Source organism: Lytechinus pictus, chromosome 9 (genome assembly GCF_037042905.1).
Source record: "Lytechinus pictus isolate F3 Inbred chromosome 9, Lp3.0, whole genome shotgun sequence".
Classification (NCBI taxonomy): domain Eukaryota; kingdom Metazoa; phylum Echinodermata; class Echinoidea; order Temnopleuroida; family Toxopneustidae; genus Lytechinus; species Lytechinus pictus.
In genome coordinates, this window is record NC_087253.1 from 5,518,805 (window position 1) to 5,539,363 (window position 20,559).

The following is a 20,559-nucleotide window of genomic DNA, read 5'->3' on the forward strand; positions in this document are numbered from 1 at the left end:
ACCAGTTGGCACCGGTGTTAAATTGACAGTGTTAGTTAACACTTATAGGTGCTATTACTACACCTTTGGTTGTTACATTTTCACTCTTTGGTGTTTTGTTCAATCTCTAGGGTGTAATTTTAACACAGGGTGTGGTCCGATCTATTAACACCAAACTAATTGTGTGGTGTCAGAGTTTACCACCACAGTTTTTGCAGTGAATTCATCATTAGAGGGGATATACTAGCCTAGAGGGGATATACTAGCCTATAGGCATGCTAGGGGCAGGGAGATTTGGGGTATAATAACAAGAAATATAATCCTGGGAACTTCAGCATGCACCCCAAGATTTTTTTTTTTTTGGGGGGGGGGGTGCTGCGTGTATTCTCCATAGACAGCGCCTCCTGGAAATTTGGTAGGTGTGAAAAATTAAGATATGTAACCGATCTGTATTTTGTACAGAAACCCCTATTTTTCTTTGTTATTATTTTGTTTGTCAAATTTCTCGGGACCAAAATGACCTTATTTTTGTTGTGAACCCATTTATTTATTTATCTATTTATTTATTTATTTATTTATTCATTTATCTATCTATTTATTTATTTATACATAATTTGGATTTTATTGCGATAAAACTATCAAAATACAGTCACAATTAAAAGCAGTCAAAGACTGAAATGTGGGACTGTTTACATGTACAAATTAAAAGAAACATAACAAAATATAAAGTAAAGATTATAAATAAATATTGAAATACAATACAGATTCATATAGATGAAAAAGAAATGTATCATAAGTAAATGCCAAAACTTTTGGCTTGTCAAATCTACATTACTAACGTGATAGTAGGCCCCTGTGGAACGATATTCCCCGGGGATTTATCTGTTGATATAAAAAATAGTAAAACTCTTTTCATGTTCAAAAGATTATCCAAAACTTGCTTTCTTGACAGATTATGATTATTTTCCTTCAATATATATTTTAAGTTGATGTATTTGCATTAAAGTTGATGTCCTACTCAGAATGTATGTTATAGTATGTGCATATTTGGGTGAATATGCGGTTGTGTGTGGGTGTGTGTGTGTATATATTTGTGTTTGTAATAGTTTTCCATTCTATTTTTAGCATCTTAACCTTATTATATATCTATTTTTTCTCTCTCCTTTTGTATTTTGTAGATTAGTTTATCCTATGTTATAATCATAAGTATTCCAGGGCCCTACTCACAAGCTTTGCTTTTAAAGGGGTCCTATAAAACCAATTCGTCTATGCTATAATCTAATTGATGTATGTTCATGTACTCATTTACGTTGTATGTATATCTGTTTTGATTATGATATGATGTTTTTGGTTTTGAATAAATAAACTTGAAACTTGAACTTGAAACCTGTGAAAAAAAAAATAATTCGATCCCACTAGGGCCCTGAGAAGAAAGGGACTCTGAGAAACAGAGAAGCTATGCAATTATTAGAAAGGCTTGATTTGGCTCTACATATCCCTTTTTTTATAATTAAAAAATGTACGTAAATTTTGGGTCGTCCCTCCCCCATAAAGTTCGACAAAATATTATAAAAACTTCAATTTTTTTATATAGTTCGGATATAATTCATATACGAAATTTGAAGAGTTTTTCCAATTACAGTATCCGATTTATCCAAAGGGTTTAATGCGGAACAACGAACGTAGAGGGCAGCAACACACAAGCGTGTTGCTCTAAGGAAGGTCAACTCGATACGCGCATGCAGCTGAGCTGCGCGCATATTTTATTGTTCATGCCAACGAAATCAAATGCCGATCCAATACAACAACAAATTAGTAGCGATCAAGAAACGAATATGAAAGAATATGACTACAACAATATCAAAGATAACTTAAAAAATATGTTGAGGAATATACATAAATATGAAAACATACTTTGATATTTAAAACTTTACAAATATAAGTATCAGGAAACTAAAATCATTGCCAAATCGGTGATTGTTGTTATCAGCGATTTCACCAGACGGCTGTATTAGGTGATTTGCGCCGAGACGATTTTGTGACCACTCGCAAAGCATTTCGGGATTGAATGTAACCACCTTATTTTCTCTGAGCTCTTCGCTGAACCCATCATCACAGTGCAGCTGCAGCGCAGCGCGCAGCCAATGCAATGCATCCGATGCATGGGTTGTTTTTTCGCCGTCCATGCCATGGTCTCGGACTCAGAGTTGAAATTTAGACCCGGATTTCGGGGATACAGCGCCTTTATTTCAGATTTATAGACTTAAAAGTCAAATGACATTTAAAATTTGAAATCTAACCTTGAACAATCATCGTTGATAAACATCAGTCCTGAAGCCATTGCACTTCAAATCAGGCCAGGCAAATTAGACGTCATTGGGATAAGTTGCTAGATCTATGACGAGTCGCCTGAAGCCCCAGCGCATCATCAACGTCACTACCCAGGTAACAATACAGCGTTGGACCAACGATGGATCAACGTTGGGAATTTTTTTCCCAACGTTGCCTCAACGTTGGCAGGCCAACGTTGCATCATCGATAGAAGTGCACGCGCATACATCGTCAGACCAACAACATTTCCAACGTTAGTTCAACGTTGTCCAGCAACAATGTTTCAACGTTGTCTGGCAACGTTGATCCAATGTTGGCTAAATAGACAAATACAACATTGCTACAACGTTGGTAAGCAACGTTGTATCATCGATAGAAGTGCACGTCCATACATCGTCAGACCAACAACATTTCCAACGTCAGTTCAACGTTGTCCACCATCAATGCTCCAACGTTGGTATAATGTCGGCTGAGTCATCAATAACAGCGTTGCTGCAACGTTGATGGGCAACGTTGAAGCAGCGATGGACGTGCACTTGCATACATCGTCAGTCCAACTATGTTTACAACGTTGGTTCAACGCTGTCCAGCAACAATGCTCCAACGTTGTCTGGCAACATTGCTCCAACATTGTTACAACGTTGTCACAACGTTGCTCCAACATTGCTCCAACGTTATTCCAACGTATGGCAGTAATTAACAAAACATTAATTGGTTTCAAGGTGAAGTCCACCATTACAACTCTACACTCAAATCTTTATCATCATATGTCTTATCCTATCCTAAAATCCTACATCCTAATCCTATATCCTATTCCTATCATCCTACACCTATCCACTGTAACCTGTCATTGACTCCTATATATAGAGCAACTTTGCTATACTTGGCAGAATACAGTTAATATCATTTTCCACACTTAACCTTGAATATTTCACTTAGAATAATATGTTTTGATTATATATGATATGGTAATGGAGCCACATACTTTTCTGAAACTTTTCATGGTGGAAATATTGAATAAACATAAATACTCTAATTATTATAGCAATATTACCTAAAATTTTGGTCATTTACTGATGTAATGAATATTCATGAGTGCATAATCATTGTCCAGATGAGGCAGGTATGGCAGCGTTGGTCCAATGTTGGTCCAACGTTGGGTGACGTTGATCCAACGTTGGTATAATGTTGGTCCAATGTTGATGGAAAGTTGATTCAACTTTAGTCCAATGTTAGTCCAACGTTGGCGTAAACGTTGATTCAATGTTTGTCTAATATCGGTTAAATGTTGTTGTAACGTTGATTCTTTGTTGGTCTAATTCTAAACAAATCCAACGATGCGCCATCTCCATCAAACAGTTTTCAACACTGTGCCATCATCATCTGTAATCTGTTCATGATTCTATCAAAAAACATTACAACTATTATTACAGCTATTCATTTCTTTTCATTCTTTCTGTTACAAGTCTCTTCACATAATTAAGAGAAATCAAGATAATTACGTGTGATATTTATTGAGGCCTTTGTAGCATTCAAACTTTTTTGACATCCTCTTTTTCTCAAACAAGACTAATACCAAAAAAACATATGCATATGTAATAAAAATTAAGATGTATTACATTTTCTTGCGAGTTGCAATCTCTGTTTCTGTCTACAATTGTTTAATGACTCGGTATGCAATGCCAATTGCAACGTCAGTAATCATCACAAAAACTCACATGTGTAATTGCAGTCTTTCAGTATTTACAAAATCAAAAAAGGAGGTCGCGTAACTTGGCCTCACTCAGAGTAACGTAGCTACTGCCTACTGTAACTAAAGAGTGCCTCTTTTTGATTAAGATAGAAGTCAACTGATATCTCAATATGCATGGCCATGGCCTAGTCTCGCTCGTGCCATAACTATTAAATGATATTTCAGCGTCAAGTGTAGCATGCCTCACATAGCAACTACAGGTTTGACTGCAGTTGGAAAACACTCGGTCCAGGCTAGGCCAGGCAGGACCGACCAAGTCAATTCAAGGCAGCGTATAATAAATAAGGCAGGAATGCCAGGTAGCAAGTCATTTGGGTGATTTCAAGTACGGTGTACGGTGTTGAGTGCGTGAAAGGGCTGCTGAACTGAGCTCCAACACCAAGCGTAATATTATTTTTCATTGAAATGTATTAAAACTCTAATGATTTGCTCTCATCTTAAATGTAAAAGATAATTTTACGGAGATGGTTCGTCGTGTTCGCCCCCTGTTCGTAATAGCTACAGTTCATCAACACCAACACTGAACTTTAAATCACGATTCTCCCAATCCCTGGGGTACGTCGGTGTTGCTGAATGGGGAAATTGCTTGTAGATCATCAACACCATGCAGCCACAGTGCAGTGTTGGGTTCAGCAGATGACAATCAACACCAGCCTTCAACACAAACTGCCGGAAATACACCATATTTTCCGAGGTCAATCTTAACACCAGCCTGATTCAAGTACGGTGTTGTCACAACACCAACACTAACCCAGGGAGCTCCGGCCCGCTCAGCGGGCCGGAGCCCAGGGGCTTACCGTGTAATTCACCATACCCACGGTAGTAGCGTGAAGTATGGTCTAAATAATTATCCGGATAAATAGTTAAAACAGAAATTAAGCACTTACCACGATTATATGGATGAAGGTCTAACGATTGGCAGCTTCCTGACATCGAGGTCTCAATCGGCCATTTTGTTTTGAATTCTGAAAGAGGAGAGCTACCGCGACAGAACTTTTCGTTTTTTTAGGTTCCAGTCTGTGCCTCGATGTCAGGAAGCTGCCACTCGTTAGACCTTCATCCATATAATCGTGGTAAGTGCTTAATTTCTGTTTTAACTATTTATTCGGATAATTATTTAATATTTAGACCATACTTCACGCTACTACCGTGGGTATGGTGAATTACACGGTAAGCCCCTGGGCTCCGGCCCGCGCAGCGGGCCGGAGCTCCCTGGGTTACACTCACACGTATTGCCAGGTTAGTATTATTAGTATACTGGGTTACACCAACACCAGATTTCAACACTGTACGTACTTGAATTTTGAAAATCATCCAATGACTGTTGCCTTGCCATTGGTATCACATACTCGTTCCCACTCACACGTATTGCGAGGTTAGTATTAGTCACTCACACAAGCTAATTACGAGGTTAGTTAGTATGTTATACTGTGCAGTGACTGGTGTTAAGTACTACTTTACTACTACTTACAGTACACGAATATACTAGCGTCGGACTGTACGCACACAGAAGCTGACTCCGGGATCTTTCGGAGGGGATCAATGGTTGCAGTTACCGATTATCTGCAAGTGCAAAGAAAATTCAACTGTAGATTGTAGGTCCTAAATATACAGCTTATAAGTACTGTTCCAGATCACTAGATATTCTGGAATTTACTTATCTATATCCACTATCCAGTCCAAATTCTGCCAGATTCTTCAAGTTCAAAATTGAAGGAAGCAGACTACACAGACATGACAGAAGGAGTCCGACGTCGCGACTAATTCTGCGCATCAGAATAGTATGGTATTTTTAAATAGGCACATTTGATGCTTGTATTTCCTTCTTCAATTTCTTCTAGTTATGTGACGGTAGGCCTATGACATATCTCGTACTTACTGTGAAAGGCCTTGCCAGCTGCAAAGGATCGACGAGGGCGTTTCTGGAAATTCTGGTCTTGAACTACATTTTTTTTCTTGTTTTTCTTCTTTATTTTCTATATTAATCGACACATTTGCATCCCCAGGTGCATGCATGCAGCCTCAGCTATTCTACCCCATCTTTATTTTTGTTTTCCCCTTAGACTTAGTTTTAGTTCCTCTTTCCCTTCCCATTATTTTCCTTCTCTCTCGATTTCTTTTCCCCTTATTGCTGGGGGATACCAAGGGTGACATGGATAGACAAGCAAACTTACTTGATCGACCCCCCCCCCCCCTTGGCCCCATTGGAAATTATGCCAGTAGTCTTGTCTTGTCTTGGGTTAAGTCGGCATATGCAGACTTGCTGTACTCCGCCAACTTTATCAATTATCAATTCTCCAATGAACCAGTTTCTAACGTTCTCAACACTGTGTATATTATGCCAGGATATTATGTTGACTGTCAAACAAATATCCAACAAACTATAGTTTCCAACATTGTGTCAATGTTAACTGTCCAATAAACTATTCCAATTACGCTGTCCACGTTGTGCCATTGTCCGTTGTTCAACAACTCTCCATCAAACTAGTTTCCAACTTTGTCAACGTTGTGCCATTGTCGACTGTCCAACAAATCTCCAAGAAAATAGTTTCCAACGTTGTTCCTTTGTCGGTTGTTCAGCAACTCTCCATCGAACTAGTTTCCGACGTAGTCAACGCTGTGCCTTTGTTGGCTGTTCAACACCTATCCAATCAAACACGCGTTTCCAACGTTGTGACGTTGTTGGCTGTCCAACAAATCTCCAACACACTAGTTTCCAATGTTGTGCCATTGTCTGTTGTTCAACAACTTTCCAACGTTGCCAACGTTGTGTCATCGTCGACTATCCTACTGATCTCCAATCTACCAGTTTCCAACGTTGTGCCAGTGTCAGTTGTTCAACAACTTTCCATCTAACTAGTTTCCAGCTTTATCAACGTTGTGTCATTGTATACTATCTAACTAATCTCCAATCTACCAGTTTCCAACGTTGTGCCATCGTCGACTATCCAACAAATCTCCATCGAACTAGTTTCTAGCTTTGACAACGTTGTGCCATAGTTGGTTGTTCAACAACTTTCCATCGAACTAGTTTCCAACGTTGCCAACCTTGTGTCATCGTTGACTATCCAACTAATCTCCAACCTACTAATTTCCATCGTTGTGCCATTGTCGACTGTCCAACAACTCTCCAACTAACAAGTTTCCAACGTTGCCAACGTCGTGTCATTGTTGATTGTTCAACAACTTTCCAGCGAACTAGTTTCCAACGTTGCCAGCGTTGTGTCTTTGCTGGCTGTCAACAACTATCCAATCAAACGTGTCTCCAACGTTGTGACATTGTCGACTGTCCAACAACTCTCCAACTTACTAGTCTCCAACGTTGTGCCATTGTCGACCGTCCAACAAATCTCCAACAAACTAGTTTCCAACTTTGTCAACGTTGTGCCATTGTCGGTTGTTCAACAACTTTCCAGCGAACTAGTTTCCAACGTTGCCAACGTTGTGTCTTTGCTGGCTGTCAACAACTATCCAATCAAACGTGTCTCCAACGTTGTGACATTGTCGACTGTCCAACAACTCTCCAACTTACTAGTCTCCAACGTTGTGCCATTGTCGACCGTCCAACAAATCTCCAACAAACTAGTTTCCAACTTTGTCAACGTTGTGCCATTGTCGGTTGTTCAACAACTTTCCAGCGAACTAGTTTCCAACGTTGCCAACGTTGTGCCTTTGCTGGCTGTTCAACAACTATCCAATCAAACGTGTTTCCAACGTTGTGACATTGTCGACTGTCCAACAACTCTCCGACTAACAAGTTTCCAACGTTGCCAACGTCGTGTCATTGTTGATTGTCCACCATCTTTCCATCAAACTAGTTTCCAACGTCGATTCAACGTTAATCCATCAAGTTTTCCCAACGTCCAACGACTTTCAAGTTTCCAACGTGGAGCCAACGTTGGCTTGTTACCTGGGTATATAGCTAGCTGCGCGACCGGCCCAGACTCGGCGCACCCAGGCCAGAAAAATGACCTCGATTATTACGGTGGTTGTCTATGCATTTATTAGTGGTGCAGCGAAATTCAGCAGAAGAAAATAAGAGATATGAGGTATCCTCGTTACAGACTTAATATTCAAAAATTAGGAAAATGTCAAAATCATGATTATTTAAGCTAAATATTTTCTTTAAAACTAAAAGTAGTATTTTTAATATTTATATTCAGAATATCCGATCTAATAATTGTTCATTAAAAAATATTTGAAATTAACAAATGAAAAAAAATCAACTCGACAAATTTCCCAAAACCCCACCTTATTTTTTAAAGTGGTCACAAAATTCGAGCGGAGTTGACCTTCCTTAGAGCAACACGCTTGTGTGTTGCTGCCCTCTACGTTCGTTGATGCGGAATCAATCTTGAGTGAATTCACCCGGCAGGAGATATTTTCAAAGAGGAGACATATTCTTCAAAAATGGCAGGCAGTAAGAATGGTTTGAGTGAATAGATGATCAGATTGAAATGATGAATTTTATTATTTAACTTTGTAATATAATGAAAGGGTGCTTCTTGCTATTCTTTGTGTGAAATTTTGAGTTTTATGGCGATGTATGGAATTTTGACGTTGTGGATGTGCGCACTTACACAGAAGTGAATAGTTGGGACTGTAATCTAGGCAAGAAATCTTTAATTTTGGATAGAGAATCGAGGAATGGGCAAGATCTGCCATCTGGATTGGGTGTGCCCGAATTGGGCGACATGATTACACATGCGTGCTCGCACTAAGCCCCAGTACCGTCGGTAAATGGGGATTATCATGATAATTAAGAAATTAATTGATTCCAAAACATTGATTGTGTCTTTGTCATGTTTGTGGCAACAAATGTTTTTTTTCTTCTTTTTTCATTCACATGGTGACTGATAATTAATATACAAATAATGAATGTTTATGAGTGCAATGCCAATGGACAGAATACTTCATGAGGTGAAAGATAAAATGATCCATTCAACGACTCGAGGCGTAGCCGAGTTGAATTGATCATTATTTCATCTTTCACCAAATGAAGTATTCTGTCCATTGCACGAATGAAAATACATTCATTATTTGGTTAATATAACACCTAAAAAATGTTGTTTTTGTTCATATGAAATTCATGAAAAAACATGCTCATGCAGTGCGAGTTCAGTCTGTTGATTGTTACGTCATTACAACATGCGCACTGATGGTGCATGAGCTGCATTCTCGGTGCGAGAGTGCAATGGACAAAATCGCATGGATCCAAAATTGCACGATGAATGGATCCAAAATTGCACGGTTGATGACGTCATTGCAAAATGGGCTGAATGAACGATATCAAACAACCAATCAAATCACAAGGATCTATCTAGGTGTCATATAATCTTAGCTATTAAAGCTAACATTAGACTACTTAGACAGTCACCTTTTTGATGTAAATGGGCTTTCTTCTTCCGTTGAGTACATTCCTCTTTGTAGAGTAGATCTAAATCTATCTACTGCCCAACTTAGGCAAAGGAAGCAAGTGACACATCAGTCAAAATCAAATTTAAGTTATTGTTGTTTCTGAAACACCCTTTGTATTTTGCACGTTTAGGCAAAATTTGGGGAAGAAATTATCGTTCTATGGAAAGATATTGAAGGAAATATGCTTTTAGGCTATGTAAATGACGAACACACATTGCTCATTTACAACAAATTATACTTTTTTTAAAGGACAAGTCCACCCCAACAAAAGGTTTATTTGAATAAAAAGAGAAAAATATAACGAGCATAACACTGAAAATTTCATCAAAATCGGATGTAAAATAAGAAAGTTATGACATTTTAAATTTTCGCTTAATTAAAAAAACAGTTATATGCACATCCTGGTAGGTATGCAAATGAGGAGACTGATGACGTCATCCACTCACTATTTCTATTGTATTTTGTTATGTGAAATATTAAATATTCTATTTTTCTCCTCATTGTCAAGTGAAACAACAATTATTTTCTCCCTGAACATGTGGAATTAGCATTGTTTAATGTACTATATGGTCAGTTAACTTGGTCCTTATTAAAAATTTGTAAAAAATGAAATATTCTTTAATTTAAACAATAAAATCAAAAGAAATAGTGAGTGAGGGACATCATCAACTGTCTCATTTGCATGTTACTGATTGTGCAATTCACTGTTTTGTGAAAATAAGCGAAATTTTAAAACGTCATAACTTTCTTATTTTACATCCGATTTTGATGAAATTTTCAGCGTTATCCTAGCTTGATTTTTCTCCATTTATTCAAATCAACATTTTTCCGGGGTGGACTTGACCTTTAAGTACCGTACTATAGACTCTAGGTAGTTGTACTTGATTGAGGCCGCAATAACAAAAACACGTGACATTTGGCGCAGTTGAACAAAACTAAACTATAGTGCAAGTAAAAAGATGCATCTCGACTAGAGAGCTAACAGAGGATGAGTATAGTCCCTGGTGGAGCCAAAATCACTGTTGGTAGCAGGACATTCCACTTGGGGGGAAAAAGCTGTTGGTAGCAGAGGGATTCTAGTCTACAATGGTGGTGTTTGAATTATAGGCGATGTTCTCTGGTTGGTTCAGTCTTTCGTTCGCTCCAATATGATGATTTAAAGGGGGAGTGAACTGTGTGTGGACTCTCATTGACTATGTTATGAATACATGTACATACTACATAGTCTTAAAATATACGTTTTCAGAACTACTAATACTACATAGAATAAATTGACCTATAATAAACTACAATGTTTTGAGAGGAAAAGTAATTGTTATGCTTCTTGTAACATAATTATTGTTGTATAAATGTATTGAGTAGTTAATTAACTTGTTATCATTCAAGTGGGTCTATATTACTGGACTATACTAGCATGATGGGTCAGGAAACTGGCCAGGTATAAGTAGTTGAGGACTCGAGATGGCACTATTGGTTCGTATCTGCTTTAAATGATTCAAAAGTTGGAATATTATCATGACGGGGTGCTACATAGCACTTGCCCAATTGCCCGGGGCAAGTAAAAGTTAGAGTCGGGCAATTGTTTTGAAGTAAAGGAACTACTTTCCCGAAGAGGGCAAGCAAAATTCACACAGTAGAAAGCAAAATTCTCACAGTAGAATGACCAAAATTAGGGTCGATATGATATTGACCCTAATTGTGGTCATGGCAGGCAAGAGAAAATCAGTCTGGAAAAAGAAATGCAATAACAAGGAAGATCAATTCACGTAAAAAGTGTGAAAAGAGTCATTAGTTTATAAAGCTGCAAAATTTTCTTTTGTAGAGGTAAAACTTTTTTTTCAAGGATTTTTCAGGTATTAAAGTGAAATTTGTGGGCAAGTACATGTATATTCCAACTTTTAAAAAAATTACTTGCCCGACCGGACAAAGGCTTCTAAAAAGTTATATAGCACCCTGAATGACTATCATTATTTTCCCTTCTCTCTTCAGGTGTGGAAATCCCAAGGAATTTCAGGCTGCTGGAGGAGCTAGAGGCGGGGCAGAAAGGAGGAGGGGGCGTGGTCAGCTGGGGAATAGAAAATGATGAAGATATGATGATGAGACAATGGAATGGAATGATTATTGGACCAGTGAGGGTATGTAATATAACTCATTCACTGTCTTTGGTTTATATTTACTTGTTCACTGCAACCATCCTGCCTGTGGGGAATCTACAGGTAGGACTACGGTATGCCTTTTATTTTATTTTATTTATTCATTCATTTATTTATTTATTCATTTAATTATTTATCTCCGCGACGTTGATTTCATCATTGTTTCTAAGTGAATTAACTCCAAATGTTGACATGAAAATGAAAAAAATATATATATATCTATTGAGAAAATAATGTCAGTTTAAAGTTTTGTGAACAAATTATGTTCTATAATTTATACATACCTTTTCAAATTTTGGAATGCATTCTTGTCCCACTGCATTGCTGTGGGGGCACAGGTTGGCAGACTTAGGGCGTGTTTATGCTTCGCCCTTTCAGACCGGAATCAGCGTTTTCTTACGTGATTAGTTCAAATCGTGGTCGCGTCCATTTCATTTTCATTTATTTCATATTCAGATGATAAGTATTTTGAATCTTGTTTTGTCAGACACCATATGAAGGCAAGATGTATTCGCTGTCGATTCACTGCGGAGACAAGTACCCCGATCAACCACCGACGATTAGATTCGTAACGAAGATTAACATGAGCTGTGTATCATCTGAAGGATCCGTAAGTATTCCTGCGGACAAGATAACGTGACAAGTTTTCTGTTAATTGTGTTCACTTTCGCAGTGATTAATATCTTCCGCGGTTCGGTCATCAACTAAAGCTCTAATAGCGATTCGTTGCACGCCCTGAACGGACTAAATTGCTCATACCACCGCAATAAGCCTGTTCACGGTTGTAAACTGCGCACGAGCAGAAAAAGGTCATTGGAGACAACCATGAAGGTGGCTTTCAAATAAGCCAGTTCGTAGTTCCTTTCTGCGCATGATCAAAAGATTCTACGCATGATCAGAGGAAGGTCATTTGTACTAAAGTGACATGGTGGTTTAAAATCTAATGAGATAAGCACCAACTTTGATGTCTTGATTATTCATATATTCTTTTGAATTGTGGTTTTCATTTACATCCACAAAAAACAACGCGTCCACGAACGACTGGTTTTCACAGTTTGCCAAGTACATTGTGCAACATGCTATGATCATGTATGCATTTAAAGTAGGAATGCAACAAATACCTTCATAAAGTGTTCATTGGTGTGCTATTCTAGTCACCTGGTCTATTCAATTTCTTCATCCTGCTATGTAAGGCAAGCTTACGTAATATTTTGCTTTGAAATCTGCCTATCATAATGAAAGAAATGAAAGGTCATTTGACCGAAAATTGTCCATGAGTAACTACGAACTGGTCTATTCACTGACATAGGCATTTGTGATTTGATGATTATTCATGTATTCCTTTCAAAATATTCATTTTATCACATCCAAGCTGAAGAGTAATAAATAGAGCCTTCATAATCACTGGTATTTGACAGTAGCCTAAACAATAGTCAAATGTGCCAAAGGCAGACAATAAAACAGATTTCCAAACTTTATCCCTGATGTACTATTCTAGTCACCTGGTCTATACAATGCCTTTTGTTCTTAGAATTCGAATACTCTACCTGTAAGCTTAGCTTACGCAACATCTACATTTGAAAATGATAGTGCTTATCCTAATGAAAAATCACAAAGGTCATTTGAGAAAAGTTGATCATGAGCTAACCGTGAACTGGCTTATTACCATCTATCACACATCCCAGCCGTTCCCTTTTTAGAGTATTTGTTCCTCTTTTTTGCTATAAATACACCAATACCTTTTTTGTGTGATTTGTTACTTTTATTTTGAATTTCCGATCATGGAGTATGAATTATTCACAGTGCTTGACACCAGCGCCGGTCCGACAGTCCCAGACCGGTATGACTGTCGGGCCAGTAACTTGTTGCATGAAAAGAACGAGTAAATTCTTGCCCACGAGCGCATGTTTAAAGGGTGAATTATCAAGATTTCAAGTAGAGTCATTTCACATGTTTTTTCACCGATCTCAATACAACAGGCTGGCGATTGTTATGTTGAGACAAATTTTTGAAAATACTCAATTTTGTCAAAAAATACTTGTTTTTTCCTTATAAGAATACTTTTTTTGGTTGTAGAAGGTTGCCAGGTCTGATCTATGTATTTTATCATTTTTTTCTTTGTGCTCGACTGCACACATTTTGAATACTAGTACTTGTTTACACTGTTTTGTATTGTGCATTGTACACAGTATGTAATTAGCTATGTATAGAGTACCGAAGTGTGACGTCACTGTCATGACAACGAACTGGCTGGTTCTAAACAGAGTCGCAGCTGACGATCGTCTATACACATTTATATAAAAATTGCAAAAATTACCAATCATTCTGAGGTTGCAAGCGATGAAATTCCGTTAGCAGCCATTTTCTCCTATGAGAAACACGCTCCGGGTTCATTTTGTTTAGAACGAGAGAGTCTGCAAAACCAGGCTTAATTGTTTCTATATCATTGAGGATCTAGATCTGGTACAGTTACATAAACTGAACTTTGTGTAATCTTGAAATCTACGCTGAAAAATGTTCACACTGAAAGTCACCATCACAGATAAGCGCACGTGGGACAGTGTATTATCATTGCTTTGAATGTCGGCCAGACTCTTGACCCGAATCCCGTGCTTATTTGCTAATTTCTCAGCAATTACACAATTTCTTCCAGAATCCTTTGGCACTTATTTTTTATTTATACAAACAGACACTTTGGTGGTCATTTCATTGGATTCTGCACGAACTCATTTTGATATCGTTACCACAACTGGCATTTATCTTTAAATAAACAAATGAATAAAAATTTCTTTGTTATTCATGCAGGTTAGTTCTAGGAATTTTGACATGCTGAAACACTGGCAGAGGAATTACACCCTCAAGGACTTACTCACGAAGCTCCGAGAGAAAATGAGCGCAAAGGAAAATTCAAAAACCCAACAGCCGAGCGAAGGATCAATGTTTTAACGGCCAACCCAACCAGTTTAGTTTTTATGACAAAAATAATGGTGATGATGATGCAGGTGAGTTATCAATCATATAAGGAGATGATAATGGGCATTTATGGGTGATTCTTTGATAAGTGTCGCCTTTTGGACCTTTAAACTTGTGAAAAAGAAGTTGTTCAGAAAAGGAAAATCTTCTGTGGAGTGGAAAATCATATATCGCCTTGTTCAATGGTCTGTAATAATTTCCATTGAAAAAAACAATGAAGAACAAAAAATGAATAAAAAGGAAATATATAAAATTCATAAGTTTAGTTTTTATGAAAAAAATAATGGTGATGATGATGCAGGTTAGTTATCAATCATATTAGGAGATGATAATGATAATGGGCATTTTAAGTGTCGCCTTTTGGACCTTTAAACTTGTGAAAAAGAAGTTGTTCAGAAAAGGAAAATCTTTAGTGGAGTGGAAATCGCCTTGTTAAATGGTCTGTAATAATTTCCATTGAAAAAAAAACAATGAAGAACAAGAGATGAATAAAAAAGAAATATATAAAATTCATAAGGAAAAACATAAGGAAAAAAGTGGCTTTCGCATTTTTCTTGGTGGAAACCTTTAAATTAGATTACCAAGATGACATCTGGGAAAAAAAGAAAATTTGAAGTGAAATTAGGTGTTAAATTTGCAAATACAGTAATGTATTTTTCTCTGATAAATTCTCTTATTTTATTTATGATAAATGAAAAATTATTCTTTTCAGATTTTTTTTATACTGGCTTGTAGTTTATGTGGTAAAGAATGTGCGTGCCAAATTTTGGCGCGATCACACGAATGGAGGCCGAGTCCGCATACTTCTCAAATAACCCAGTCCTTTTAGGGTTAAGAGCAAGTCAACCCCAACAAAAGTGGATTCCAATAAAAAGGAAAGCTTCAAAATTTTGAAAGCTTGATTATTTTTTACAAAACAGTGACATGTACAATGATGCCACCCACTCTGTTTTGTTTGTATTTGATTGTTTTAATTAGACAATATTTCCTCTTTTTTTCAGATTTGATGATGAGTTTACAATAATGACAGTTACAACTTTGTTTCACATTATGAGGAGAAAACAAGACTATTTCTTATTATTAAATGCAAAAAAAAAGTTTGTGGGTGACGTCATCGGTTTCCTCATTTGTATGCCAACCAGAATGTGCATATAATTTTATAACTTTCTTTTTTTGACATCTGACTTAATGAGTTTTTCTTGCTTGATGTTATCAAAATCAACTTTTTGTTGGGGTGGACTTCCCCATTTATGTGAACAAGAGGTGACAAAATGCGGTCTGTACCATCCTTGCTTACAAACGTGAGTAGGCACCAGTGACGTAAATCCCATTTAAACTTTTATTGGAAGAGAAGGTAAAAAAAAATGTCTATATCATTCTTGTTTTATTATAAACATGCACATTGACATAATTCTCATTCTTTATTTTATTATTGTCATCTTCTACCCCCCCCCTCACAGGAAGATCCAGTCAGCTGCCGAAGTCTCCTGCAAATTAGGGGCCCGTAACACAAAGCTTAGCATTCATCGTAGAAGAATATCTTTACAATTGATTGCATTGACTACATGTACAATTAATCAAGAAAATCAACCGTACGATTGATCGCTAACCTTTGTGTTGGGGGTCCCTGGGAAGCATTTCATGAAACAAATTTTCACTGACTAATTAGCCAATCAGATGCAAGGAATTACGGTAGCTTATAACATCTTTTGATGAAAATCATTGATGAAGCTCATCATGAAACCGGGGACCTTCATGAAACAGCATTCAGTGAGTGATTTTCATTGACTAATGTGCTTTCCGCCAATCATATGCAAGGATTTACAGTAGCTTATAAACATCTTTCGGTGAAAATCATTGATAAAACTCATCATGAAACCGGGGAACCTTTTATGAAACGGCATTCAGTGATTTTCATTGACTAATGTGCTTTCCGCCAATCATATAAAGTTTGTGCAGAAGTTTGTAACATCTGTCGGTGGAAACCATTGACCAACTTGTCATGAAACCGGGGCCCCGTCTTACAAACAGTTACGATTGATCTAGTTAACCTCAAAACATGTATATGGAAATCCATTAATGTCATAATTTCTTCTTTAGGAAATTTGCACAATGTCCTTTGAAAACAGAGAGAAGCAAACTTAATTGACAAGAAAACAGTGAATGTATGAATATACATCATATCTAGAAACTATTTTGATGAAACATGCATTTTAGATGTTGACGTTGCTGGCTTTCCGTAGTTGAGATTGATTGGATCAATCGTAAGTCTTTGTAAGACGGGGCCCGGGTTAACCTTTCGTGAAACAAATTTAAGGTGATTTTTCACCGCCAGCTATTTAGAAGCTACCAGGGGCCGGTTGCAGGAAGTGGCGTTCGATCGCAACACTGTTATTAAGACATACATCAATATGCTATTAAATGTATCTGCTGATTATTTCCTCGGGCATTGAATGTTACAGGAGAAACCCCTAAATTACATTCCTGATTATTGTTTATTACATAGCAAATGTGAGATTACAAACCCGTTGCCAGTTTGCCAATTTGAGATAATATAGTCTTTATAGTGATCTCGGTTTTCAAACTGCCTTGATATTTCTTGTTCCTTGCCCAATTCCTTTAAAAAAATTTCGCCATTCTGTTTTTTTTGTTGTATGCTTCATGCAAACATTTTTATTATCAAGATTAGGTCCCGCTTTTATTGTTTGGAGAATGAGGTGATATCTGTAGCCTCATCTTCAGACTCAAAGCATTTTGTTTGTAGTCAAGTAGTGCAATTTGAATACTATCATACTCTGTGCTTTTAAAAACATTAGAATAGTTTATGCTTAATATGCATTCATGCAGAAAAGAATGTTAAGATACTGTGTTTCGTTCAGCGCTATATAAGCAAGTATAATCCATACTATTATAATTTCATTTTACACTGAAGATCTGGGCCCCATCTTACAAAGAGTTGCGATTGATCCAATCAGTCTCAACTGTATGGAAATCCATCAATGTCATAGTTTATTCGACAGGAAATTTACTCAATGTTCTTTGTAGACAAAGAGAAGCACACTGAATCTTCAAGAAAACGATGAATGTATGAATATAATACATCATATTTAGAAAATAGTTTGAACAAACGGACAGTTTAGATGTTGACTTTGCTGGCTTTCCATAGTTGTGGTTGATCGGATCAATTGTGACTCTTTGTGAGACGGGGCACTGCTCTGATGAGCAGAAAATATTTTGATGTATACATAGATGTATAAACATACATAAAAATCAGCCTCGTTGACCCTCACTGCTGCATTACTGCATGCGTTGTTATATAACAAGATAAATCTGTTATAGTCCATGATCTCAACTTTTCATGAAAAATTCAATATCATCTTTATATGCCATGTTTGATATTTTTTGTAATGTATTAATTCTAATCAAGATAATCTAGTTATCTTTAATCCTTTTTCATTGTATTTTATAAGCTATGACCATGTATAGAAAATAGATAATGTACATGAAAATCAGTTTAGCAGAGATAAATCATGTATAATGTAGCCTGTCATAGACAGATGAGGGTTTTTTGTGTAATTTTAGTATGTTAAAGGGTAATTCCTCTGTGAAGTCAAGTTGGATTTAACGGAAGTACAAAACGAGAGAAACCTTATTACATGTATGAAGAATATTTGAAACCCTGGGTGGTATTTCATGAAGCTGTTCGTAAAGTTACGCACAAACTTTACGAACGACTGGAACATGTTCTTATACGTAAGTCAGCTACATAGGGATGTATCATATAGCACAAGAAAGGGTTACCAGTTGTTCTTAACTAACGATCAGCTTTATGAAACGGCCCCCAGGGCTGGTATTCAATTGATACTTAAGCCAGAATTTTAAGTACTTTACTCAGTATTTTGCTTAAGTAAAGTGAAGAATATTAGAACCCTGGGCTGGTATTCAATCGATACTTACGCCATAATTTTAAGTACTTTACTCAGTATTTTGCTTAAGTAAAGTACTTGACCATCTTTGTTTTTCTATCACATTTTTTGGCTGTAAAGTATTTAGCTTAAATCTAAGTCAGTGGCCAACCTGGCTTACATGTATTTACAAACGTGATGTGCGCAGTCACATATTTTGTGCACAGTTAGGTACATACATTGTGCATTATTTTGGCATAAACTTAATGAGGTCACAATGGTTACGAGTATAAGTGTTTTGCTTAAATTTGGCTTGATAAAGTAAAATACTTTATGTGATCTGAAAACCAGTTTAAGCATTTTGCTTGGCCAAGTAAAATACTAAGTAAAATACTTAAATTGAATACCAGCCCTCTTTTGGGGACATACATGTTTTCTTTTGTGACATGTCACATGTGAGCAGCTTCCCCAAATGTAATAAAAATTCTATAAATTGCTTTTTTTTTTTAATGATGACTGAATGTATTTTTTCCATATAAGCATGTAAAAAGTAATGTATCTATTTGGTGATATATTAAATGTAAACATATTATAAAATGATTTCAACTTTAAAAAAGGGCAATTTATGGAATTTACTTGTTTGACATGTGGGGAACTGCTATGAATAACTAAAAAAAGTTGTTCTTTCGTGGACTTTACACTTAATTTTAATTTTGAAGTTTCTCTCATTTCTCTGTTGTTAAAGCCAACTTGATATGTGAGGTTTATTCCGGCATTGATAGAACTTCCTGGCACAAGCTGTCATTGTTAGCATGTACATACATACCTTTGTTTGATTAATGTATAAAATATACAAATCAATTAATTGTTCTTATTTTTGATGTATTAAACAATGTCTCAAAATAAATGATTTTGTTTTGTAGATTGATGTGAGCATAATAAGGATGGAAATGTTGATGATGGCGACGATGATATTGATAATGATGATATTGATGATGGTGATGATATTGATAATGATGAAAATAATGATGGTGGTGGTGATGATATTGATAATGATGAAAATGATGATGGTGGTGGTGATGATATTGATAATAATGGTGGTGATGGTGGTGGTGATGATGATGAAGGTAATAATGATGGTGTTGAGGGTGATAATTATGATTGAGGAAGAGGGCAGGGCGAGAGAGGTGGAAAGAGAGAGGGTGGAAATAGCAGAAAGGGGGAGAGGATGAGAGACAGAAGAAAGGAGTGAAAAGAGACAGGGAGAGAGAGAAAGGCAAAGAGGGAGAGACTCGCAGAGAAAAGATGAGTGGAAAGAGTAAAAGGAGAGAGGGGGAGGGAGAGGTAGAAATAGAAAGAGAGAGGCAGAAAGAAAAAAAAGAAGAGTGGGAGAGACAGAAGATGGATGGAAAGGGAGGAACGGAAAAAGAGAGGGGAGAAAAAGAGGCAGAGATTGATAGACAGAAGGGTTGGAAAGAAGAAACAGAGAAGAGACAGTGTAGAAAGATGGAAAGATGAGTGGTGGAAAGTAGAATGGGGGAGAGACAATAGCAAGGGTGGAAAAAGAGAGATAGATGAGTGGTGGAAAGAAAAAAGGGGAGAGACAATAGCAAGGGTGGAAAAAAAGAGAGATAGATGAGTGGTGGAAAGAAAAAAGGGGAGAGACAATAGCAAGGGTGGAAAAAAGAAAGATGGAGAGATGAGTGGTGGAAAGTAGAATGGGGGAGACAATAGCAAGGATGGAAAAAAGAAAGATGGAGAGATGAGTGGTGGAAAGTAGAATGGGGGAGAGACAATAGCAAGGGTGGAAAAAAGAAAGATGGAGAGAGAGAGAGAGATGAGTGGTGGAAAGAAGAAAGGGGAGAGACAATAGCAAGGGTGGAAAGCAAAAGAAATGGAAGAGAAAGAGCATAAATCAGAGAAGCCTTACCTACAGAGTCACTCTAGAAAATAAAATTAAGATCAATCTCAAATCATCTCCTCGTTGACAATTTGTGATTAATCCCTGTATGGGTTTGATTACAAATTCAGAATCTATTGCAACTCT

At 37.0% G+C, this 20,559-nt stretch overlaps 1 protein-coding gene across 1 annotated transcript; it reads left to right on the forward strand.

Moving 5' to 3' along the window:
* The first annotated feature begins 8,386 nt into the window (after positions 1-8,386).
* Positions 8,387-19,419, forward strand: LOC129268401 (ubiquitin-conjugating enzyme E2 variant 2-like). The gene is made up of 5 exons (XM_064104548.1): positions 8,387-8,483; positions 11,471-11,616; positions 12,122-12,244; positions 14,440-14,636; positions 16,068-19,419. Exons 1-4 carry the CDS (start codon positions 8,474-8,476, stop codon positions 14,578-14,580), a joined length of 420 nt encoding a protein of 139 aa, XP_063960618.1. The 5' UTR covers positions 8,387-8,473; the 3' UTR covers positions 14,581-14,636; positions 16,068-19,419.
* Positions 19,420-20,559: the final 1,140 nt, after the last annotated feature.

Bases quoted from the DNA above. Each gene is read 5' to 3' on its own strand.
- LOC129268401 (XM_064104548.1), top strand. The intron at 11,617-12,121 runs GTATGTAATATA...TTGTTTTGTCAG, and splicing joins TGATTATTGGACCAGTGAGG to ACACCATATGAAGGCAAGAT. The intron at 12,245-14,439 runs GTAAGTATTCCT...TTATTCATGCAG, and splicing joins GTGTATCATCTGAAGGATCC to GTTAGTTCTAGGAATTTTGA.